The sequence below is a fragment of the Colossoma macropomum genome, unplaced genomic scaffold (assembly GCF_904425465.1).
Source record: "Colossoma macropomum unplaced genomic scaffold, Colossoma_macropomum, whole genome shotgun sequence".
Lineage (NCBI taxonomy): Eukaryota > Metazoa > Chordata > Actinopteri > Characiformes > Serrasalmidae > Colossoma > Colossoma macropomum.
This window is the reverse complement of record NW_023494788.1, coordinates 26,687,292-26,713,528: the sequence shown is the minus strand read 5'-3', so window position 1 is coordinate 26,713,528 and position 26,237 is coordinate 26,687,292. Positions and strand designations below refer to the sequence as shown.

Genomic DNA, 26,237 nt, shown 5'->3' with positions numbered 1-26,237 from the left:
CTTGCATGTCTTTTTGAAACTGAGGTGTTGGTTGGAATTCAGAACATGGAAGGCTAACATGGTTTCCCATAGCCAAAACATATGTATAAATATCTGACGTATGAAGATAAACCAGAGGCTTTCATTTCTTCCGCTCATTTTCCTCATGTGCCTCTCTCTAAGAGTTAGTCATGTGAGAGGGGTTTTTATGGATACCTTTTAGCTTGTAAGACTTTATATGAAACTCAGGCAATTAAGCCTTTACCCCTTCCATAGTTTTTAGGCAGGGGTTGCCTCTCTAGAGTGTGTCCCAGAGAGTATAGGTCTTTTTTCCCATCTTTCCACTGAGCAGCCTGCTAAGGTTCTGCTGCTGGCCTGGCGGCACTCACGCCCCACTCAGCTAACAGATATGAATAATGCATGGGCAGTTGTTCATCTGATGCGCGGGATGGGAGCAGCAACCAGGCGAGTGCTGCAATAATGGGCCATCATTGCACTGAGGTAACCTGAGTCAGACGTAATGACTACCAGTACTAATGGGGGTCTAATTTCAAATGCCTCTCTTCAGGGTGGAAAACAAGGGCACTGCCTCCATAAATAAGTATATGTGTGGCATGTTTGTGTACAGAAAATTATGGCTTGTCATTGAAGTGATAATGGCATGTCTGTGGAGGGCAAGCTGTTTGGGCACTCCTTTGAATTAAAGAGAGCCGGGTCTTGGGGCTGTTTGAGCTTCGTCTCAGAAATGTGCATGCTCATCCTGCTCGCTTTGTAAACGAGGTGAAGGCTGCAAGATGTTGCCCTGGTGTCAGCTGATTTGCTGGATGTGGCTGTGTGGACAGCTTTCATCCTGTGGGCTTCTGTTAGTGTGTCAGAAGAAGCCAGAGTTTTTTTCTTCTTCGTGATGCATTGCTTTATTTGGAAGAGCTGTAGTGTAGAAATTCAGAGCTGTAAAAGTTATTAGGCCAGCCACCTTCATACATGGGCAGTGGTCTTCCTGGATCTCACTGATTGTCATCTTCAGACAACCTTCCATGCTGGAGGTTTTGCCTCCTAGACTGCCTGTTGTCCATGAGTTTAGCTCAAACCTGCTCTTGACCTCACTTGTTAGCTTAATACTTTAACCCCTTAAACTGCAAGAACTGATAAATAAACCCATACTTCATTTCCTCTCAAAACTACATAACTGACATATGTTTCAAGTAGGTGTACGCTATTACTCCTTCAAGTAGCTGCCAAACTTATTACCGAATGAGAAGTATGAAGCCTCAGTTTAAAGGGTTAACGCTGCAGTGTCCCTGCTTTTTTATTTTTTTTTGTGAATGCGGTTTCTCCGTCACATTATTGAGCGTATTCAGCACAAATATATTTTTTTACAAAATAAATAACTGTTTTCAATTCCTTTGGTACAAGGTTTCACTTAAAGTTTTATTGCTTTGGCATCCCAGGTTTAACCTAGGCCTGTGGTTTTATCTCCCTGTTTTGTTTTATCCAGTAGATTATTGGGGGGGAAGCCCTTGAAATGTGGAGTAGTGCTTATCCAACTCAGCAGGGTAACTGTGCTGTGGCCAGAGGCAGGCAGTGCGCTGCAAGGCTCTCTGCAGTCAGACTCAGGGTGGGCTGGCGGCGAGTGGCTGCCTGCTGAGTTGTGTGCATCGCATTTCTGGCCTGGTAGGTGGATGGGCCAGGGTGGTGTGATATGGAATAAAAGGGACAATGGTATCTTTGTAATGAAACTCTCAGTATTTCAGCACTGCCCTCGAAGCAAAACCTCCAGACACTGTAAATCAGGCTTACTCACCATTTCAGAGGAGATCAAGGAAGAGGTCTGTCTATATAAGGAGTGAAAAGCTTTGGTCAGCTTGAGGTGGGGGCACACTGGAAGAGTTTCTTGTGTGGTCTCCACACCAAGGTAAGGACTTTCCGTGCTATGTGGATTCACTGAGAGATTATAGAATGCATTTTTCTCAGGAGCCTGAGACTCTTGTTGTTGTAACAAGATTATCTTCAGGGTGCTCTCAGGTTACTAAAGGTTACACATTCTGTCCGTCTCCGTGTAGAACTTTGATCACCTGATATTTTATCTGCAAAGCCAGTGGGAGCTGTCTACTGTCACGAGTCTGTTCAGAGCAGCGTGTTTTATCGTAGTGTGATGAAAACTCTGAGGTGAGATTCTGACAGCTAGGCTAAATACTTAAAAGCTGTCTGGCTGCTCTGTGGTCAGTGTGTAGAAGGCAGAAATATGACAAGAGTTGAAATCTTTGAAGATGGTGATTTTTTTAACAGTTGTCTCTGGCCTGACATGAGCCAAATATATAATTTAAGTTTTTGATTGATTGCTCTCGTCCCAGTGCCCTTGTATGAATTGTCTCTCCTCTCTTTATTCAGACAGAACTAAGGCAAATCAGTTGAAAGGAAATGTCCTGTGAATATTATATGAAGGTTTTGTACTGAGGGAAGATTTCAAAGACCTCACATTTCATTTACCTAATCTTTTCCAATGCTGCCTAACTGGATATTCAAAGTATCTGACTAGCTTTGGTCTGCCTGTATAGTTAGTGTCATGCCCAGTATAGATAGAAGGTAGCAATTCAACTGCATCAATTTAAATACGAATAAAAGGTGTGTTTTATTCTGAGATCAAGATTCAGTAATTAATACTGTTATTGTGTATATGTAAGCCTCACTTTACTGTGATAAGATGCTCAGTTTTGAATGTTGCCAGTGGTTTGTACACAAGGCAATTGATAGAGCATCGGGAGAAATAGAATATTTCAGCACAATATAGACAGTTTAGACCTCTAGCTATATTTTTATATTCAAAGTACATTTTAAAAATAAATCAGAATTTTACAAAAATCATGGTAAAATTAGATATGTGCTGAAGTGTGTCATGATGCACTAAATTGTTTTGTAATTAAAGAATTATAATTTAATCAAAAGGTCAGACATTTACACGCTTAATGCCCAGCCAAATTCAAGCCTTGGTGTAGGGCAGGGGTCTTAAACTATCAGCTTCTTCTGGCTGATCACATATTTACAGTTTATGCTTAAATCTGGTCCGCAAATCTTTATTTTATTGTTTTTCTGCAGCTAAATATTTACATCTTACAGGTAGATTTACTTTGCCTATCAGACACTGTTGCTGGTAACCCAACTTAAGTAATTAAAACAGTTTAGGCAGATGCTTACAGTGTCAAAAGCAAAAATAAAGTGCTGCATACAAGAAGAACTATTCAGACAAAATCTTGACACAACATGAACGCTGTGCATTGTGCAGGCATGCTTGTAGCAGATTACATACATACATACATCATCTAAACCGCTTATCCTTCTGGGTCGCGGTGGGGTGCCTATCCCAGCTGTCATTGGGCGGAAGGCAGGATACACCCGGGACAGGTCGCCAGTCCATTACAGGGCAGACAGACAGACATGCACAATCACACACACACTCACACTCAATTCAGCATGTCCAATTGGCCTGACTGCATGTTTTTTGGACTGTGGGAGGAAACCCACGCAGACACGGGGAGAACATGCAAACTCCACACAGAAACAACCCCGGTCGCCCGGCCGGGAATCGAACCCAAGCCATTCTTGCTGTGAGGCGACAGCGCTACCCACTGCGCCACCGTGCCGCCCAGTGGTAAATACAGCATATCAAAATTAAGAAATTAATAAAATCTACCACAAATCCACTGAGAACACAGATTTAATTGCTCATTTTGACATCACTTTGCTCACAATAACTTCCATTCAGCAAGAATGCCAGCAATATCACATTGGCAGTCCAATATAATTCTAACATTAATTTACTTGGTTTAAAACATTTACTAAAGACATGTGTATTCATACTACTACTACTACTAATGATTACTATTATTATTATTATTATTATTAGTAGTAGTAGTAGTAGTTTTACAATATTAATAATTATTTTTTTCGTATTATTATTATCATCATCATCGTTATTTACTTGCATGAGTGTATACAGGAAACACGTATTCAGACACTTTAGTTTTTGTTATTTAATATATTTCCGGTGCATAGATCCACTTCAAATTTACACACGCAATGTCTTGTGACTTTGTACTTATAGATATGTACAAAAAAGCATGTATTCAAAAACATAAAGATATGTTTTAAAAACAAAGCTAGTGGGGAAAATGTATTGAGTATTCAATAAAAATATATTTAAATGTGAAAAATTTAAATAAACCAAGTTCTGTGTATTAATGCTGGAAAAGTAAATAGATACCTTGGTTAGGGAAATGTTTCGCACAGGTAGATGGAAGAATGAATTTCACTTAATATCATCAAATTCTAAAAGCAAATGGGACACAATCAGTCAAGGAACTGAAACTAAAAAGAGGCTGTGATCCAAAAGACACCTCACAATCCACTGTGAACTATCTGTGGGTAGATCTTCAGTATGCTATAAATGTGAGGCAGCCCAATAGACTAAAAATCTAGGAGCATTCTGCAAAGAAAAGTGGGTGAAAAGTCCAACAACAAGAATAGAAAGCTCCTAACTGGTTACAAAACCGTTTCCAAGCTGTGATATATGCCAGATGAGGTGTTACGTACTGACTTAGTAGAGTATCTAAATTTTTGCACATGCCACAGTTTTATTTTTTTAAGCTAATCAAATATAAAGTAATTGTGCATTAACATTTGCAGACAGATGTTATTTTTACACATTTTCGCTGTAGATGTTGAGGTTTATTCACTTGTAATTTGGTCAAGAAAAAACTTTGCATACATCTATATACACTGAAAGTATATTAAATGACAAAAACTGTCTAAATACTTGTTTCCTTTCATTGTACATTATGTAGTTAAAAATCATACAAGGAAAAAAATGAGACTTTTTTTTGTAATTTTCAAACAGCCTCTATTGGAGAAGACCACCTCAGTAGTGGCCACTAGGTAGTCTGCATTTGAGATTCATGATGTGTGGGATCTGAAATGAGCAGGATTATATCTGAGATATCTGTGTGTGGTGTGGGTGGCATGCTTTGGCTGTTGCCATGCCATTGGTTGCACTGTCTGGGCAGGAAAAAGTGGTGCAGAGTTCTGGCACTCTGATCTTGTTGCTGGAAAACTGCCTTCCTCAAAGCCCTTGCCAGAGGCTCATTTCCGCCTCTCTTGTTGTTGTTGTTGTTTTTCTTTGAGTCGATTCAGCACAATTTTCATCAAACCCCGCAAATCACTGAATTGTGATGGTGTGAGCGCCGAGTCATAATAGCATGGTGAGATGAAACCTGCAAGAGGTGCTTCACTGTTTTGAGTCCGGATTTTTAATAAGCTTCAGCGCTCGAGATACACCCTGCCTTGTTTTTCTGGGTATTAACAGTATCTGAAGGCCTATCCAGCTATCTGATGAACCATGAACAGCCAGGATTCATCAGGGAGGCAGTGGATTATGCTGAGAGGAAGCGTGAGCGAGAGAGGGAGAGATAGGGACGAGAGCGAGAGCGATTGCTGATTCAAAGGAGATTGAAAAATCACACTGAATAAACAGTAGGTGTGTGAGGAATGGAAATCTTTTAGTGCGAGAGACCGTGAGGAGGTGAGGAAGCCCTGGCAGCCTGTCGCTCATCTCCTCTCCAGGGGGTGAGCTCCCTTCTTCCAGCATCACTGCGAAAACTAAGTTCCTCGCAGAGACACACATCCCAAACCACAATTTGTTTTGTCAAAGCGTCAGCAGCCGCACAGACAGAGAAAGCGGGAGCTGGATGTGTTTATCACTTCGTACAGAGGTCGGGCTGAGATTATGCCATGGTTACTGGGCAAGGGGATGAGGGGGGTGCAGGGGTGAGTGCATGGGGCCTCTCAGGGGAGCATTTGGACTCCTGGAAATGAAGTAACCCTGCAGACGGGGTGACGGATTTGATGGAGGATGAAGGGATGAGCGTATGGACGCTTTGACAGCAGCGGCGACCACTCATAAAGTGTGTCACGACCTGGGGAAAGCTCCCTCATCATGGGGCCCCGCGGTAGGCTGATTGTGTCTGTGTCCCTGCGCTCTGGACGTGCTTGGAATCCCTGATTCTCTCACAGTAATAGCAGAGGCAACCACACACTCACCCTCCTCCCTGCCTCTCCCAGTAGGGACTAACTATGACAAACAGCACTTCCTGTTGCTTGCAAACATTACTGACATTAGATCTGAATGGTTATGTGTGTGTTTGGTTTATATTGCTTGCATCTGGGAATGTAAATTATGTTTGTTTCAGTGATTACTGCTTGTGTTCACTTTGAGTTTTAGAGACATTTACATGTGAGGAAGCTCTTAAATAATCCTCTGTTTGTGTATGTGTTGCAGCTGCAGGGCGGCCCGCGTGGCCGAGATGCCACTGTGTGCCCTGCCAGTCGGCGGTGGAACCTGAGGGGCAGGAGGTGCCCACTGAGTGCAGAGGGCAGAACGCCAAGCACCCCGACCACGACATGAACCTGTGCTGGAACGAGATCAAGCGCAAGTCCCACAACATCAGGTGCCATTCACACTTCATTGTTTCTTTAACCGCTTTCTTTAACTAGGCTTATTATTGAGTCATTAATCATAGAACTTAATATTCTGTAACTACCATGAATGATTCGATAAGTACTATAAAACTAATGTATTGTTAAATTTAAGTTTTGTATTTCTGAGAGTGAGGGCCCACATACAAGCTCTTGGAGTTTAAGGGGCTTTAACAGGCATGAGCACACTGAACAATCCCATAATAACAGACACTCATCATAATTGATCCATTTACTGTCAGAATTATTATCTGCTATGTTTATTATCAGGGTTTTAGCTGAGTCTATGAAATTCTCCAGAGGGTCTTAGTAAGCAGTCATCAGCGCAGTGCTAGCTGTGTAAGCAGACACAGCTGTTTTGCATGTCATTTGTATGGCAGTGGTGCATCCTGGTTTATTTATGCGCTTAGCCCTTTAATTACTGTCTTGACCCCGGTGCTTCTCCGGGGATATGTGTAAAAGTGTGTGATTGGCTCAGACAACCCCCTTGCCTGCAGCTTGTAATAATAGGATCATCATGAAATACCATACATTGGTGTGGATCTAGTCAGCATGCTGACATCATCCAGCCCTGAAGGCAGCATGATAGGATAGAACAATCAGGTTTAATGGACACGGACAGAATGCTAAGTGGTTTCCACAAGAGATCTTCAGGGAGTACATCGGGCCATCCAGACCACTGGCATTCTTTTCGGCTGACCAGATATTTGACAGACAGCTGTTTGGCCATGTTTAATGAACTAGTTTTGACAGTATCACATTGTGACAATGCATTTTGATAGCAATGAGGCTTATTTGATCTAGCGAACTAAGGAGGATTCCTTTTTTATATAGCAGACTAATGAACTACTAGGAATTTTTTGTTATGAGGCTTTTGTTTGAGTGTTGACTGAGTTGGAGTCAGGATTTCATTTGTTTTATGAAGAATCTGAAAAGCCACTACTTAATCTCATATCTTTTGTTCTAGAGCAGTTCTCCCTGAATAATTTACCTCAAACTTTAGTAGCAAAAACATTTTCTCAGACAGCGTGCCAATGGTCAAATGAGAAAAAAGTCAAATGAGCTTTCAGAGGAGGAACAGAGCCTCCTTTTGTCATCATCAACAGACAATCAAATACTGTTGCTATCCTCTCACCCTGCTGTAGGATGTGTTATGGTCTGGGTGGAATGTGTCCTGGGGGTTCGATGGGAGGACAGAGGCTTGCTCGGAATGTGTTGTCGTGCTGAGGGAACCATAGAGGAGATGTTTCAGGGATCTTCTAGCATCCCACATGATACAGCTGCGAGGGGGTGCTCATGACCTGAAACATTTTCCACTCACCCACGGGGGGCGAATTCTGTCCACTATGAGCTTTAAAATACACAAAGTATCACAGTATCTATTTCAATATCTTTCTGTCATTACAGGACACTGCTTAGAACAGTGTCATTAGGAGCACGATTTGTTCTGGGTCTGCCACGTTCCATTATGTTCCATTCTGCATGTACATAATAGCATGATTGATCTTCAAGTGCACCAACCTTTTGACTACTTTAACCTTGTCTCCTCTGTCTACACTAATGCTTTGGTCAGGCGTTGCACTACACAGGGGCTTGCAAAGCTTGATTTGGCCATAATGGCATGATAATTACTATCATCTAACCCAGTACTCAGGGGTCAGCGATTAGAATGGTAAAGCTCCTGGGGAACTTGTTCATTTGTATTTTGTGTGTGTGTGTATTTTTGTGAAAAAGAGAGAAAAATTATGTGTGTGCTGATTATAGTGAACCTGCGAGGCACTTTGTGAAGGGTCAGCATAAGTTGTTTTGAAGTTCAGAAGCCTTTTATGAGGTTTTCAATCCAGGGAACTTGCCTTTGACCAATTCCAGTTAGGAAATTTATCACGGCAGGAGCCTTTGACGCAGCAGGCTTTTGTCTGTGACTTGCCATTAAAAAGCTTCTGTCAAACAAGACTGTTTGTTGAGTGTGTTCACCTTTCTGCCAAAGCTTTTAATGGACATGCCAAATGGAAGCCTGCTGTGGATTTTGTGAGCTACTGTGGGACTCATTACCATCTCATTGTGTTTTAATTAGTCAAGTTTAGGATCAGGACACAATTTTTTTATCTCCTAGGCACATAAAGACCAAACCTGGGTCTAATAACTCATTAATTGAAAGATAACACTTTAACAGTATGTTTACTAAGTATCCATCAACCATATGCACAGTGTGCATAAACCCACACGCTGTCTTTTGGCTGCGTCAGGCTGCACGCATTGTAGGAGAGAGTGTCACTTGCGTCATTCTGGGGGACCACAGATGAAGACTTATTAACGACAGAGAGCTGCATCTGCGTGACTTCAGGGATGCTTGTGTTAGTGAGTGGTGGAATGTTGTGTTTGTGCCAGGGCTGGCAAACAAACCCAACTTTTCAGACAGTCTAATGAAGGAACAAATCAACAGGGATTTATAAGTGCATGAATTATTTAGTGAATGCCTGCTCGGCAGCGGGGAAAGGAATTAAACCACATCCATCAGCTGGCGTGGTGTGGATCAAACTCTGCCTCTCAGAGGCCCCATGCCGCTGATATAGCCATGCTGCCTGTTGATGTCTCTCTTTGAAAGGAGATAATCACATTACATCAGTGTATGGCTTGATGGTGTGCGATGCTCAGGCCATGCGTCTACATAAAAAGACCTGTCTCATGTTAATGTAGAAAAGCCTGTCTAACACAATGTCTTGACAGGAGGTGTGGGGTCTGGGAGAGACTTGGCAAGGTGTGGCCGCATGGATGGTACATTCTGCTCTGTGTTTTTGTTTGGGATATCCTAATCCAATCTGAAAGATTGGTATCGGAACTGATTAAGGCATATGATCAAATTCCAATCCTCTGTCAAAGCGTAATGTGCTCACTCAGGTTACTGTCATAGAGGTGACATAAGTGAATAATTTCCACAATTTGGTGCAATGAGGTGCTTTTTCAGGATTTAAAAGTGGTTTAAATGTGGAAGTGTTTTTGTGGAAAATGAAACAGCCACTAATATTTGTTATGCTAGTGTTTTAATTGCAGTAAAGCAAGCCACCTTTCTCCAAAATACAGTTAAAGGGGAACTCCATCGATTTTATAAAATTACTTAATCATTTAATGGTTTAGATGGAAACAAAATCATTCAGAGTGGTTCAGTGTGAAATGTGCTTTTGTAGAGAAATTTACTAAGTCGGTATTGTTCACCAATATAGTACTAGGAACCACATGTCTGGAGGATGTAATGGCTCTTAAAGCTACATTCCATTACGTATTACACAAAATGGTTAGAAATCCATTGTTTGATACCTGAGACATTGTTTTGTGATAGCTTTGTTATAAAATTTTGGCCTAAAATGTATTTTTAGTAAAACTATTACTCTAGAATTACTTATGTGTTTCCTGTCAAAACCACAGTCTCAACTGAGATTAATGCGCGTGAGCTAACATGCTTTTGTTGTTACTAACCTGTAGCTACAGACGTTCTACACTGCTAGCCGGTGTTGTATTAGATTAGTTCCCCCCTCAAATTCACGTTCCCATTGACTAATCAGGTCCTCGGATGCGCGCATTCACTGGTCAGTAAACAACATCAAGCAACACTGGAACTATGCAAAGTGAAAAGGCTCAAAAAAGGTTTGTACGGCAGCTGTATTCACCCAAACGGTGACGAATGGTACAAAAAGTATTTATCAGTACGATTGTTTACTGTTTACTCAAATTAAAAATAATATTTATCACGGAATCTCAATAATGCCGTGTTATCTTGGGTGAATTTATATTGGGGATTTGTCAAAGGGAACGATAATTTCAAGGGGGAACCGAGTTGGATATAGCACCCATCTGCGCCGAAACAGAAAAACTCAGGGAGAATGGAAATTGACAGTGTCAGCAACAAACTACTTGCTACTCTGCTCACCAGTTTATGGGGTAGGACAGCGAGGTGCAACTGTAATCTGTCACAGCTCCTCTGATGAATACCATTACTCACATAAACTATGAGTTTTGCTGACACCATGCGACGCATTATTTCACCATTATCAGCATGACATGTAAAACCTTATAAGACACATGTAAGTTCACTGGTCATTTTGGATAGCAGATAAAGTGACATACGGACGTCTGGTTCCTAATACTACAGTGAACAATTTCATTTCACACCAAACCATTCTGAATGATTTTGTTTACATCTAAACAGTTGAATAATTAAGTAATTTTGCAAATTCGGTGGAGTTCCCCTTTAAACTTTCTGCACATAAAATTTGAGTGCACAGCTGTTACACACTAATGTAAGTTTAATCAAAGGAGTAATTTCCTGACTTGATATAGGGATTTAATTATGGAAAGCCCAAGAAATATGTTTTACTTTAATGATTAAATGGAATTGTTTTTAACCTTATCATTATTCATTGTTATGGTTACAGATAATGTTTTGATTATCTATTCATTTATTTTTTTTTAGCATTTTATGAATATTATTATTTTTTATTAATGAAACTACTACAGTCTTTTGGTCAGCTGTTGTCAGTGAGCATGGGGGTGATCATCCAAGTTTTTTAAGCCCCTCAAAAACTGCTTTATACCTGAGGATGTGTTGAACTCAACTTAGACTGGTGCAGTTTTCAAAAGTTTCTTTATTCTCTGGACAGACAGCTCGCTAGCCAGAACACTCTCATTTATTCACAGAAATAAATGCAATGGAGAGCATGCTATCTAGCAATCTAGCAATGCAGAGCAAAAGAAAAGCATTTGGAATGAGCGGGGTGATTAAAACCGACATTATCGACTCAAATTAGAGCACTAATAGAGGCAGTTAGGCATGGAGACTTGACAGCCCTGTCTCTGACTGCTGCCGAGATATCACAGTGTTTCTGACAGAAAAGGACTATTTGACTGACATGAAAAAAGACTAACCATCAATCACTGTCTTGCTCTCTTTAGATGTGCTGCTACTGGTGATTCGCTAGCATTTGCAGATGCATGATATGACATGCTTTCATAAAAATGGGTAAATGCTTTTTTTATTTTCTAACATTTTAATTGTCATTTTGTTCTACATTTTATTGAATACTCTTTGCAGCCTTAACTTAAAAATATGAAAATAGCATATTTACTACATCATAAGATGACCATTTCAAGTCTACATTTCAGTGTAGTCCAAAAAAAAAAAAACTGTGCTCGTTCAGACAGTGCATGTGAGGTAATTTTACTTGAACATTTTAGCCTAGCATATTTGGCTCAGTTTGGATTGGTTTTAAGAATTTCAACGTACTTTCCTTGTGGTGCAGCTGTGCAACTCTAAAAACACAAATGTCAGGATGGGACTACATCTGTAGTTCTTGTATCAGACTTAAGTCTCACTGGGTGAAAATTAAGCACAAAGATGCTTTGGACATGGCTGCCCAGTGCAGACTCTGGGAGCAGCAATGGCCAATCATATACCTACCCCCTATCTCCTGCCACAGAGAAAATCGGGCTTATGCTCACCTGCCAGACCCAGTTAGCGTCTTGCATCCTCTCTCTCTCCCACCTGAGACCACGCTCTTCTCTTGCTCCTTTCTACTCCTGCTCTGCAGCCTCTGCCCTTGAAAACTTACATTTGGTAACCTGTCAGCTCCATGCATCTTATCTCTTCATTAATCCCAGCTGTGCAGGGACTGCGCATTTGAGCATTTTTTGCTTGTATGTGTGTTTGTATGTTTCACGTATCATTTGTTGCAAATGTCTGTTATGTAAATAAACTCTTTATGCATATACCTTATGCCATGTGTACATGCACATCTTTGTATTTGTTCTTTGTGATGCATACATGTACACCTGTTTGTGTGGGATGCTTGATAAGTGAGAACCGTATGAATTTCCATTCAAGCGTGCTAATAAGCGAATGGATCTGTCTGTAGGTGTTTTTGTTTGTGAAGCGTCTGATGCGGAGAATGTAGGTTAAGGAGGTGAGGCAGGCTGTGAGAAAAGTACAGCTAAATTGAAAGGCTCGTTTCCTGCTGGCTCTTAGATCTAGCTCAGTCATCCCTCCACTGCTGCACTAAATTCAAATATACATCACTAGCTGATCCCTGGGGTGACAACAGTGCACCACCAGCAACACATCTGTTTGGCCAAGCCTTGTTTTGTTGACTGTTTTGAAAGGCTTGTTGTACTTTCGACAGCCGTTTCAAATGCTGAAGCTTTTCCATACATGGCTTGATAGTAATTTATGCAAATTGGATGCAGATAACTTTCCTTGGCCACACCCACAGCAGTGCTGGGAAAGGAGGCTCACAAAAAGCATCAGACTCTGAACCTAAATCTTTAAAATACAGAATGAAACTGTATCAATTGAATCAGTTTCTGAAAATGAAAAGGATTGCTTTTTTGATTTGTTGGCCCCATTTTGTTGTGGAATTTGTAGTAAAATTAGAACTGTGTCTTTTTATTATTAGACACAAACAAAACATTGCTTCTTTGCTTTCATGACACATTTTTTTTATTACCACCCTGGGGAAAATCCAGTTACTATTGGTTGGTTCATTGATTCAGCCTGATGAAATATTGTGGATAATGGAACTTCTAGCCATGTTCGCACACTATTATTCACCTTCTTTCAGAACATTTTAAATCGATCCTGGCACCTAAGTGTATTTTAAGCAAGTAATTATTCTTTCGTCAAATTAATTGTTCATTATGACAAATTTTGTGACCCAAGATGATTATGACTACTATTCTAAAGACCTTGAATGGAGCAGTCACTGAAACCATTGGATATGTTCTCCACAGTGTTGATATTTGATTTGTCTTGTTTGAATTGTGGTGAATGAACCAGGCATCATTTCCTTCTCTTACCCCCCGAAAGCACTATGCATAGTGTGAAGGCATGCAGAACAGGAAATGGTGAGAACTTGCTTTGCTCTTATATTCACCATTTCACTACTTAGTCAACTGCATTAGTGACTACTGCATTTGATTATTAGGAAACTCGATTTCAGGCTATTCAGCCATGGTTTAACAAGGAGAAAAGAACTGCAGTACTAATATTGCAGGTTGCACTCTATTCCACTTGTGTGTCTGTCAAGATTGGCTTGTATCCATGTGCTGAAGCAGATCAGGAGGAATCTGGAACAGCTCTCATTGTCTTTTGTCAGAATAACGAGCTGCTTCAGTCTCGTCATTTGGGAGAACGGTGTGAAATGAGCTCCCCGTAGGCCATTCTTATTGATTTGATGATGCCTGCTCTGGCCACGGAGGCTGATGGCTCATATTGTGCAGCTCGGACAGACCTTCTAACCATTCCACACGGCTGCTCCTAAGACAGTAAAGTGCTGCCTGTGTAACGCTGCCACACACAGTGCCCCCCCCCCCTTACATGCAGCAATAGCCACCAGTCTACGTATTGATATCATCCGTACTAGAGCTTTTGGCATCAGTCATGTCAATGACTACCATACATGCCAGCAAAAGCCTCCAATTAATCCTTGTTTGCTCAGTGGAATGCAATGTGCGCATGCAGGCTCAGTGGCTGCAGTTTCGTCCTGGCAGCTGCTGGTTTCAGGCCTGGCATCTCTTATACTATGGCTCCAGTTCCATTACAGAGCAGCGGGCTCCTATTTGTTTTCCCTTCCACTGTGCAGTGGAGCGCTGGGATACTGATGCTTGTCTGGCTGAGGCATTGTTTGATTTGTGGCTTTGGGAGGCATCCCAATAAAGCCTCAGAGAGAACTGGGATGATGGATGACCCTGCTCAGAGAGATTCAGGAGAGCTGGACCGTTTGCTGGACTGAATGGGTGCAGAGTGCTTCCTTGTATGGGTCTTGGTGTGGTGAGTATTCTGAAGAGAGAGAGAGAGAAAGAGAGAGATACAGTGCAAAACAGTGTCCATGGCAAGCTGCGTTAGTCACTGTGTTGTGCTGGGGCTCGAGCACAGGTGTGATGTAGGCCTCCCTGGCTGTGGATCAGTGGGCAGCAGACGGGTCAGGCTGTGTAGAGAGCAGTCTCTCTCTCTCTCCTCTCTCTCTGGACACATGTGTCCTGTCAATAGCAAACAATGTGTGTGTGAACTACTCTAATGCGGCCACATCACAGACAGGAGGTGGAAGTAGCAATAGTATTATAATGGATAATGGGATTTTTATGCATGTCCACACTAGAGACATGCAGATTAATTTTGATATTCAAGTATCCTTAAGACTTAAACAGATATTCACTTAGCTGTGGGGAAAGAGGACTTTGCCAATACTATCATAGAGCTGCGACTGTTGTGATCAGACTAAAAAATCAGTAGCACAGAATTAGCAGCAAACAGAGGAGCACTTTTAAAAATATGATTTAGTCAAAAAAACTTAGGGAAATCTTTTTGTAATTAGAGTTTAAATTTGTAGGGTTTCATGTAAGACTAATAACTAAATAACAGAGGCAGCCTCTTCAGCAAATGTGTGTCCAGACAGATGTTAGAGGGGCCCCAGTGGGCCACAGAATCCAACAGGGGGTGAGGGTACAACTATTAATAAATCATCTGTATTTAAAAAAAATATATTTATGGTAAATGATGTTTCTAAATAAATAACATTTAGAAACTCTTTACACTTTTGGTCCAGGCTGTATTAAAGCACCTTGCCAGAGGGAACCTTCAACACAAACCTGTAAGTAAGATATTGTAGCATCCCACTACTGACTCACGTTGTCACGGGCACACGGGAGGCCTGGCCATGCAGAGCGGCCTTGCAAGGAGGCTCTTGGGAGGCGCTGTGTGTATGTTTAGTGTCTATCATGAAGGAGAGTTGTATTGTTAGAAGTGACCTGTCTGCTATCTTGGCCATTTCAGCAGTGCTGAGCAGCGGATCTCCCCTGCTGTCTGTTCAATAAATGTGCAGTGTATTGTTTATTAGATATAGTTTAGTTTAAACAACAAAGTTTAGTTAAGCAACACTAATATTTGGTCAAACAACAAAATTGCATTTTAATGTAGCGTGCTAAATTGTTGGGTTAATCTGAAATGAGGAATCACCACTGTCTCCTGACATCCTAATAACCAATCAGCTGCCAGCTTCAGTGGGAGGGGGATTTTGAAATTCTGTGTAAGCATTTTCATAGGGAAACCGTGTATAGTCGTTTTGCTCTGTTTTAAAATGTGTGGATGAAACAAATTATCTGGTGGATGCCCCTCAAGTTAGCCTACAACCTGTTCAGGCAATGGAAAGTTGCACTGCGTCTCCTTAGTTTCCGTCATAATGACTGTCAATATGTTGTGTATTTGGAATGTGAAAGTAGCCAACAACCTCCACAATCAGTAAGAAAAGTGGTGGTTCCCTCTCTAATTTCCTCAAACATTGGCAGCATTTGTTTGGATATTTAGTCTATACGATGCAATTGATATTTTTGGCAATGAATGTGTTTTTGTTGAAAATGTCTATCACTGAGCTCAGTTTAAATTGTCCCTGATAAATTACCACTTTAACCAATGCGACTTGAGTGCAAGATAATGACCGATGCTGAGCTAACTAGCCTGCTAATGTCAGCCATTCATTACGAACTAGCTACAGGCCCAGACTGCTCATAGGGAGGACTGGGAGATTCCGTGGTGGCCTGGCCGGTCATTTAGGCGAGACGGTCGGGCCAGACGCAAAGATGAACTGGCGGGCTTGCTTAGTTACTCGACTGACTTAGACTACAGCATCACAGTTTGTGTTTGCAGCTTTGAAAAACAAGCAACAGATCAGTCTGAAAAAAAATACCTGCTACCTATACATCAGCACTCAACAGCCAGCTAGCTACTGATGTAGGCTCTCTTTTCCTCAGTCAGGAGAATTAGATTAAAGTATCAGAAAAAGTTTCAAGTCACAGAGCTGATTATGGTACTGTTATACTTAATGGATGGACATGAAATTAATTCAGGTGTGCTGCTGAAATTTTCCTGCCCTCTACAAAATAATCATCTGTATTTAAGAAAAATAAATATTTAAGGACTGAAGTTTCAGTTGCAATTAAAGTGTTTTGTGTGGATGAATTCTTTATGTTCATTCGCGGTCTTTCATGCATTAGTGATAAGGTCTGTAGTGAAAATTCCCAGGCTGGATGAAGACCTTGATTTATTTGCAACAATCAGTCAAGCACTTTTGTTAGAAACATGCAGAATTTTAGGGTTTTCTTTTTTCATCTTTAACAAGAAAGTCAGAGACCCGTGATGTAAGGTAGTAATGTCAAGGTTCAGCTCTTGAAATATCTTAGTTTTTTATGCAGGAAGTGCAAGAGATTAAAACACTTTATTGGTTGAAATCTATGAATAAAAATGTTGTTTTTAAGGGATATTTCAGTATGAGAATGCAGAACAAATGCTAGCTTGTCACCAGTAGAACATAGTTACCAGCTCTGCAGACCTGACTCATTATAGACTGAGATTTGGCTCTTACTTAAGTGACTGTCACAATTTGACAGTTTGATAAGTTTCGACATTATAGGTTTAAGTTACAGATGCAGTTCAAACATGTTTCCCATTGTTCTGTCTAGCTAGCATGTTCTCAGCTGCATTTATGACCAACAATAAATAAGAGCATGCAGGCTAGCCAGCTGTCCAGAGCTGTAGGAAAATTATTCAGACTACACCAAGTGATAAAGATAAAGGTGTAGAATTCAGTGCGCACTTTGGTTTAACACGCTTTTGATCTCTCAACCATTCACTGACAAGTTGACCAAAAAAGCTGTATTCAGATGCTGTTTTCTCTGACAGAAGCTGTTCAGGTTTGCCAGTTTGGACAGGATCCCCAATTTAGCATTTCAATATAACTTGATATGACAGTGATGATTCATCAGTGATGTTTTTGGAAAAAATCTGCAAACATATTTCCACTGCCTCTTCCTTTCTTACAACTCTTTGTGTTATGTACAAACATGCATTCTTAATATGAAACTGTATAGTAGGCTGTGGTTGTTTGATTGTAAAGTATATGACTACAGCCCTTCTCACTCCTCTAAGCACGTCAGCACTGAGATATGCTAGATGAAACTATAGTGGCCATACAGTCTCTGTTGAGACGTTAGTACCATTACTTGCACAGATGTCTAAAGCTTGTGTCATGTTATAAAAGCAGCGGCTCAGCGACCTTGGGTTCATTTTGTTTGTGAGTGTGTATGTGTGCGCGAGCAAGAGTGAGATTAGGGATGCTAGCAGTTGCTCTGGAAGACACAAGATCTAATGGAATATTCTCAGCCTGACTGCCTTTATAGAGTCCAATAACAAATCATATGGAGCTCCAGTAGATTACACATCTCACCAGGTGGAGGTGGCTTCCTCTTTATGTCTGTGCTCATTTTATCTGTCATTCTTTTTCTTTCCAGTTTTCTTCTCTTTTCCTCTTTCTCTTTTTCATTTCTTTGTCTTTTTCTCTTTTTGTGTTTTTCTTTCTCTTTCTCTGTGCTCTTGTTCCACTGCTGTGTCTTAGTCCCGTTTAGAGATCTGAGTGTTTTCCACTCAAACGAGCCGGACATGAAGAAACATTCAGCTAATCGTGAAAAACAGAAAAGATAATCATGTTTGTAGCCCCTGCAGGGTTTTCTGGCTGCTGTCAATTTTTATCTGGGGCTCTGTATGAAAAGATTGCAGCTCTCTGGGCAGCAGCGATGCCCACATTTTGGGTTAGACTAAGCAGAATATATAGAGGACAGCTCTAGCTGCGGTCTCCCTTAGCTCTCATAAAACATTGCCTACACATACTGATTGCTGACTGCTATTGCTCACAACATGAGATCTCTTTAGAATTACTTTGCTTTTGAATTACAAGTGTCAGTTCAACACAGTAGCAACAGCACTTAAAGGGGAATTCCAGGCTAAAGCTAATGTTTAATATGTTATTTATTATGTTATTGCATTTTGTACTTCCTGCTTCCTTGCCATTCAGATGCTTCTTTGCTTAGCTCTGTAATCTTTCTTTTTTATTTTCAGAAGTTTTTTTCAAGCTACAGTGTCTGAGCTTGTTATATATAGACAGGTCAGGAGCACTGGATAGTTTTCTTGTTTTTTGTTCTTTTACAGTTGTGGTATATAGACACAGAAATTAGAACTGTTCCTGTTACCTACCAATGAAGAAATTTTACAAAATGCCTTTTCTGGCTTTAAAACACATGTGCTCTCAGAATTGTTACAGATTTCTGGAAAAAATGACAGTTTTGGAAGGTGTCATTCTTTGTTTTCTGAGCTTGTTATCAGAGTATAAGAACTGGCATTCCTGCGCTGCATGAGGAGTATCAGAGTGTGAGAGTGTTGGCAGCAGATAGTGGGCTGGGGGCTTAACAGACCAGTGGGCAGTGGAGACACACAGAGCCAGACTAGTGTAACATGTGAATGGAGACGCTAATGTGAGTACAGCTGGCAGAAATGAGCAATGGGTCCACATTAGAGCTAAACCCAAATGCTGTGCTGCGTATGGCACTGTAGTCTCATCTTCCACCTGTTAACATAGCCCATCTTGTTAATTCCAAAACCTTTCCTCAGAGATCACAGCACAAAGTCAGAGCAGAATATTGGGCCCAGTTACTTCATTATGCAGAATAGATTTGAACCACTGCACGGCCTTAGTAAGTTTCCTAAAGGCAGTGAACATAATGCAGAAAGAACATGAAATGTCAGCCAGTCAGAGCACCCCAGCAGAGCCTCAGGGCCCCAGTCTGCAGCCACAGCAGACATCCATGTTTTCATCCATGTGGCGTGTTTGTGGCATGAAAAACAAAAAACTCACAGTTTGATGTGAGCCGAACATCACCGTTTTCAAATTGAATGAAAAGCTTCCTATTTTACTGGCTAAATACACAACAGTGAAGCACATCATTGTTCATGTTGACAAGAATGACACAAGGAAGCAAGAGCCCGAAGTATCAAAAAGGAACTTTAGAGATCTCTTTAACATGTCCAGCAAGCTAAACATACAGTCATTTATCAGTGGTCCTTTGCCTGCATGGAGAACCAATATGTTCTCAGGGCTACTTGGATTAAACACTTGACTACATAAAAGCAACAGATCAAATGGACTGAACCCCTGTTGACATCTACAACCTGTTTTTTGGTAAGAGAGATTTTTTTAGGTGAGACGGACTGCACTCTAACAAGAGGGGTGTCAAATCTTTGAGAACCTCATTTTCTCCACGTGCAACTTATCTATCCCCTTTAATGGAGACACATCAGTGGTAACACCCAAGGACTCAGAGCCACTCATCACTCCAGAGCCACAACATCCTCCTCCACTGAGAATTTCCTGAGAGCCGCATTTATTGCAGCTGCTGATTAACCATATCAGCTGCCAGAGACACCAAAATCACAATCTTCCACCCCCCCACCTCACCCCACCTGAACCTCCCAGCAACCACAGAGAAGCTGGTATCAGTTACAGCAAGGCTGTCACTGTCAGCCAGCCCTCAGTTATAGCGAAAAATCATCCCAGCTTCTCTTCCACCCTCATCTACTGGCTCATCTCCATTCCTCAGACCGTTCCCTAAGAAGAGTTGAGCTCCCCCACCACCTACAGTACCTCAAAAAAGAGACTCTTCAGCCACCAAAAAGGCAGCTTTGCTGTCTTCTGCATCGTCAGCAGGAGCGCCATCCATCCTCCTCCACTAATGGAGGTCACCCCATTTTTAAGAAATCCAGCAAAGTGATATTTTTTGGATCTGGTCAGCAGTACATGTTTTCAAAAGAAGCTTGGACCCTATAATCTTTCTCATTCCAGTACTTATCAGAAACAGAAAGAACAGGGAGTACATGTCATGTAATATGAATGTATCAAATCTGCAGTATGTAAAATATGGATTACAGCATCTAGAGCAAAGCGCTTTACTAAGTTAGTGCTTCTCAGTATTAGATCTCTCACAAACAAATCTTCTTTAATTAATAGTTTTATTGTTGCCCATAGACTTGATTTTATGCTTTTAACAGAAATGAATGTAGTGCTGAACCTCCCAGCAACCATTTATAAATGTCTCACATGCCAGTAAGAAAGGAGGTGCAACCAATGCAAGATGGAATCATTTGGTGACTTGTAGTTCTGTGCAATTCTGAATGAGGCACCAAGAATATTACTAGTAATTGTCTGCAGGTCTCCAAAGTTTATTTCAACTGATTTTGATCACTTCATTATTGCTAGTGATTTTAACATAGATATTGACAATCCCAATGATAATTATGCCAAGGAACCCAGACTCTGTGCCATATTGGACTCTTTTAAACTCTCTGAGCATGTGACCAGAAGCACACACTGTCAAGGACAAGCTCTGGATGTGGTTTTCTCAATAGGTCTCAACATATCACTATATATCTCACTAGACATCAAGACCAGACATGTTTGCTTTAATAAAAGGTTTATAGATGACAGCACAGCCACACTTTCATGAGCAAAATGTGCACTACACTTACCATACAAGTCTGTTGATGCTTTGCTGGATAGCTTCAACTCAAAGATTGTTAGTGTTATGGAAGAGAGTGCACCAGTTAAAGTTAAAACTACGTCATGCTAACAGAGAGCACCATGGAGAAATGCTACTATGGTTCAACTCCAAAAGAGAGAATGTAGGAAGGCTGAACACAGATGGCATGAAACAAAGCTTTAGATCCACAAAGAAATCTTCAAAGACTGTGTGATTTCAATGCAAAACTTAGACAATCCCTATCAACAATAACATTAATAATAGCAAAATACTCTTTCCCATGGTTGACAAAATAACAAAGTCACCTACATATATGTAAAAATTAGAATCAAGTGAGAGATGTAATAAGTTTGCATACTTTTTAACACTAAAATCTATAATATCAGACAAACCATTCGTACATCTATATCCACCAATGAGCCCAAGTCCTCTCCATCACCACGTAAAGACATCATATTAAAAATGTCCCAGCTTAGTGCTACTAATAATGACATTTTAATTGATACAGTGAATCATCTCAAATAAGCAGTTGTGAAACCTCTTTTTAAAAAGAAAAATCTAGAAGCAACTCTAGCCCTCTATTAAGTCCTCCTTTTATTGGGAAAAATTATTGAGGAAACTGTCTTTAAGCAACTTACTGGCTTTCTATCCTTAAATAGATGTCTAGACAAATTCCGGCCCAATCATAGTACTGAGTCTCTCTAATTAAGGTTGTAATGACATTCATTTAAATACAGACTATGGAAAAATATCTGTTCTACTCCTCAATCTCAGTGCTGCCTTTCATACCATTGACCATAAAATTCTCATAGATAGACTTGAGACCTGGGTTGAACTCTCAGGAACTGTCCTAAAATGGTTCAGTTCGTTCCTGAAAGGAAGAAACTACTTTGGTTGGTTTGGTACCTATGGTGTCCCCAAGGCTTGAATATTGGGCCGCTCTTATTTAATTTATACATGCTTCCTTACCACAGCTATGCAGATGGCCCTCTCCCCAAACAACTATGTTTGACTAACTTTGGAGGTGACCTGAACACATCACTAACTGCGTGGAGCAAAACTTTCAGCAGTTGAATAAAGATGAAACAGAGATTATTTTATTTGGGAATAGCAATGGGAGGCAGTTACTAAATCATCATTTTATCACCATTAGAACATTAACAAGATTAAAGATTTTCTGACCAAACCAGGCCTGAAGAAACTCATCCACACCTGTATCTCTAGCAGGAATGATTACTGTAATGGTCTCTTAACTGGACTCCCAAAAAAGACACAGTTTCTGCTGATTAAAAAACGCAGTTGGCAGAGTTCTCCTTGTGAGTAAAAGGAGGGAACACATCACCCCGATTGTAAAATCCCTACACTGTCTACCAGTGTGTTACAGAATAAACTTTAAGGTACTTACTGGTCTATAAATTACTTTATGGTGTAAGACCAGCGCGTTTATCTGATATACTGCAGCGATATGAGCTGAGCAGATCTCTCAGATCCTTAGGAAGTAGTCAGTTAGTCTTGCCTAAGGTAAAAACTAAACATGGAGCAGCACCGTTTAGCTACTGTGCTGCTCTTAAATGGAACGAGTTGACAGAGAGTGTTAGAAGAGCCCTGACACTAGACGCTTTTAAATCTGGACTGAAAATGTTCCTATTTGAGAGTTTAAAACACTGTTAGCTCTACTACACTTCTCTCCTGTAACAGCACTCTATTATCCTAATTTAATTTTTAATTTGCTTTTCAATTTAATGTTTAATTTCTTCTCTTTTAAATCTATTGTTTGTGTTCATGTTTTATTCATGTTTTTATCTACATCTTTTTCAATTTTAATTGTCTTTAATGAGTCTTTTCTCATTTGTAAAACAAATTGCATGGTGCAAAGGTTCTGTATGAATAACTTTCCTTTCCTTGCCATTACACTATTTCATGGCACAGCATTGTATCCTGCATTCACATCAGTTTGACAGACTTTGCAAATGTTTTTGTTCATCAGTGTTCTTTCACTACTGAAATATGTTTTGCAACCATTGGGAATCCCTACGGTGAACAACCAGTCCTGACTGCTAATCTAGCCACTGAGCTATAGGCTAATAAATACTTTCAAGCTAGTATAAGTGCTCTTACCTCGTTTGTTGAACAAGATAGCTTTTTTCTTTATCAAAGACATAATTCAGTGGGAGAATGCATGTATGGAGTATAGTGTACCTGGATGTGGAAAAGATGCAGAGGCAAGCATTAAAGCCAGAGTGATTTGCTTGCATACTGGATAAAATTCTTGCCCTGCACACAGGAGACTGTGACAAAGTCCACGAACAAGATGACGACCATTCTTATCTCTCTGAAAAATGTGCCTTCTAAATATTCAAAGGGTTTTTTCACCCTTTTCCCTGACAAATATGTTGAACTTTGCTATTGGAAAGGATGTAAATACACCACAGAAAAAATATACATATTATGGTTCTTGTACTTCAAACTAGAGGACAGTTAGTGAGATTTGAAAACAAACAAAGCAGATCTTAAAGAAAACATTATTCTGTCTATATTCAGCACAAAATGGACAAGCAAGTTTTTACCCTTTCAACCAGAGTAAAGGAGCCAATCTAATTCAATTGAAATTGAAATGATACACACATCAAGGCAGAATGTTTAAAGTGACCAGTGAGTAGTAGTAGTCTCTAGAGTAAAATTTTTAGGGGTGGGCTGTTTGACATGCAGAATTTTTTCCCCCTGCATATATATTCATACAAATGTGATGACTGTTCTCAAATCATCACATTTGTATGAATATATATGCGGGGAAAAAAATATTCTGCATGTCAAACAGCCCCCCCCCGAAAAATCTTACTCTAGAGACTACTACTACTCACTAGTCACTTTAAACATTCTGCCCTGGTGTGTATATATATATATATATATATATATATATATATATATATATATGTGTATGTGTGTTTTCCCATCACTTCCCCAGTATGGGTGGAGACATCCATCCATCCATCCGTCATCTAAACCGCTTATCCTGGGTCGCGGTGGGGTGCTAGAGCCTATCCCAGCTGTCATTGGGCGGAAGGCAGGATACACCCTGGACAGGTCGCTAGTCCATCACAGGGCAGACAGACAGACATACACATTCACACACACACACACCTAGGGGCAATTTTAGCATGTCCAATTGGCCTGACTACATGTTTTTGGACTGTGGGAGGAAACCGGAGTACCCGGAAGAAACCTACGCAGACACGGGGAGAACATGCAAACTCCACACAGAAATGACCCTGGTCACCCGGCCGGGAATCGAACCCAGGCCGTTCTTGCTGCGCCACCGTGCCGGGTGGAGACAAGGAGGCTAATATACAGGAGCAGGAAAGTTGACATTTACTACCAAAGGCTGTATATGCGACTGCTCTGTTTGACTGAGTATAATTGTAAGGTATAAAAGTTATTTTTTTTAAGTATTTTGTAAAACTGGCTGTAGAGAGCTCTGTTTCTCTTTGCTCAGTACTCGGCACACAGTGTGAAAGAGATTTATTTGAAATTGTCCATCGACAGAGCTGTCTGTAAAGCCTTTCTGCAAGAGGTTTTGTATGGTGTGAGTGTATAAATTGAATTATTTTTGTGTCTACTGCTGCTTTGCATGAGGGCTTGCAAGTGACATTCTATAATGAAGGTGGATGTGGTGGACCCACACTGGGACTCTGGGTAATTGAAAAGCAGGTCTGCTCTTTCACCCCCTCCTCCCATTTAACCCAAGCTGTGAATCTGATGGAATTAGCCTGACTCCCAGAGACAATCACAGCCAGTGCTCAGCAGGTGGCTGTAAGACTGACTTTATGTTTTATTTATTGTATATCCATGCTGTTGTAAATGTAATAGGATTCCTCCCCATGTCCTCTTCCATGTAAATGCCGCTCAGTGAGACGAGATGCTCTTTTATGTTTCTGTCACACGGACGTATATCTCGAAGATAAAGAGACTTTTAGGATTTCTCTGTTTATGACATGCGTGGGCTTGACATGGGGTAGGGGTCAGTAGAAGTGTGGAGCTGTCAGCTGGAGAGCTGTCTCTGAGTTGTGACCCCAGGTTGTTGCCTTGCGGCAAACCTGTCATGTGCTGTGTTGGCAGGGTGCGGCTGGAGGCCTTCTCAGACAACAGCGGGAAGCTGCAGCTCTCTCTGCAGGAAATCATCGAATGGCTGACGGCCAAAGACGAGGAGCTGTCTGAGCAGCTGCCCATAGGGGGCGATGTTGGGGCAGTGCAACACCAGCGGGAGTTTCACCAGGTAGTGCCACACGCACACACACCCACACACACACATCTTCCCCACACGCTCATTTACATACCTTTCAATTAGCTGTGCTCTTTGATGTCCAATACTGTTAATCTACACATCTATCAAAATAATGAGCCCAGTTAAACATTTAAGCCTACAGTACAGCGGAAAGAGCTGTGGGGTAATAAATTAGACTAGGGTGCTTGCCCACCCACCTACGCTGGCTAATAAAAAACCCTGATCCATTGTCAAGCAGAGAGAGCGACATGGCTGAAATCTTTTAATTGTATTGCTAAAACCCCCTCTGCATCTCGCCTGTAAAGACCCCTGTAAGATTCCCAAAAATAGAGCAAAGCCAGCAGATGCACAATAGATAGCTTAAGCTTCTTTCATACACTTGCTCTGTTCTTTGAGAGTACAATATACTTCAAAGCTCTGCAAAGACTAGATGCTGGTTGGTAAGTGGTTGTAGAATGAACAGGCTGATACAGTGTCGTATTAGCAATCCGCAGACACTAGCAAAGCTCATACACACAAACATATATATATATATATATATATATATATATATATATATATATATATATACGCATAGAGAACAAGAATAAGTCTTGTGCTGTGCAATTGCTTTTACGTGGCACAGGCACACACTGACACACACCCACACGTGTAATTGGTCAAGTAGTATTGTGGAAAGCTTTTTCCACCTTTGTTCCAATTTTCACTGCTGTCAGTCTGCACTCTGTCTGTGTGGAAGTGGAGCCCAGCACAGGGGGTAGGGGATAGACGAGAGAGAGAGCGACAGAGAGAGAGAAAGAGAGAGAGAGAGAAAGCCTCTCACTTCCATCAGACTGGCTGTGAAATCAGCCTCCCAATTAAAAAGGCCAGTGCCTCACTTCCCTCACGTTGCTTTCACACAATCCATGCACACTGTCTCTCATCCCCATCAACCCCCCCTCGCAAACTCCACATGAACTTACAGGCAAACATGCTGTGAAGCGCCAACCAGTTGTAATCCACTAACACCCCCAGCCTCCCACTCATACCAAACCATCAGAGTTCTATC

General features: G+C 41.0%; 1 protein-coding gene across 1 annotated transcript in view; it reads left to right on the top strand.

The window, feature by feature from the left end:
- The first annotated feature begins 1,626 nt into the window (after window positions 1–1,626).
- Window positions 1,627–26,237, top strand: part of drp2 (dystrophin related protein 2) — a 74,175-nt gene continuing 49,564 nt past the window's right edge. Inside the window, exons 1-3 of the mRNA XM_036568939.1 lie at window positions 1,627–1,891; window positions 6,308–6,476; window positions 25,024–25,180. Of these exons, the coding sequence (XP_036424832.1) occupies window positions 6,430–6,476; window positions 25,024–25,180 (204 nt within the window). The 5' untranslated portion in view covers window positions 1,627–1,891; window positions 6,308–6,429. The remainder of the gene's footprint in view (window positions 1,892–6,307; window positions 6,477–25,023; window positions 25,181–26,237) is intronic.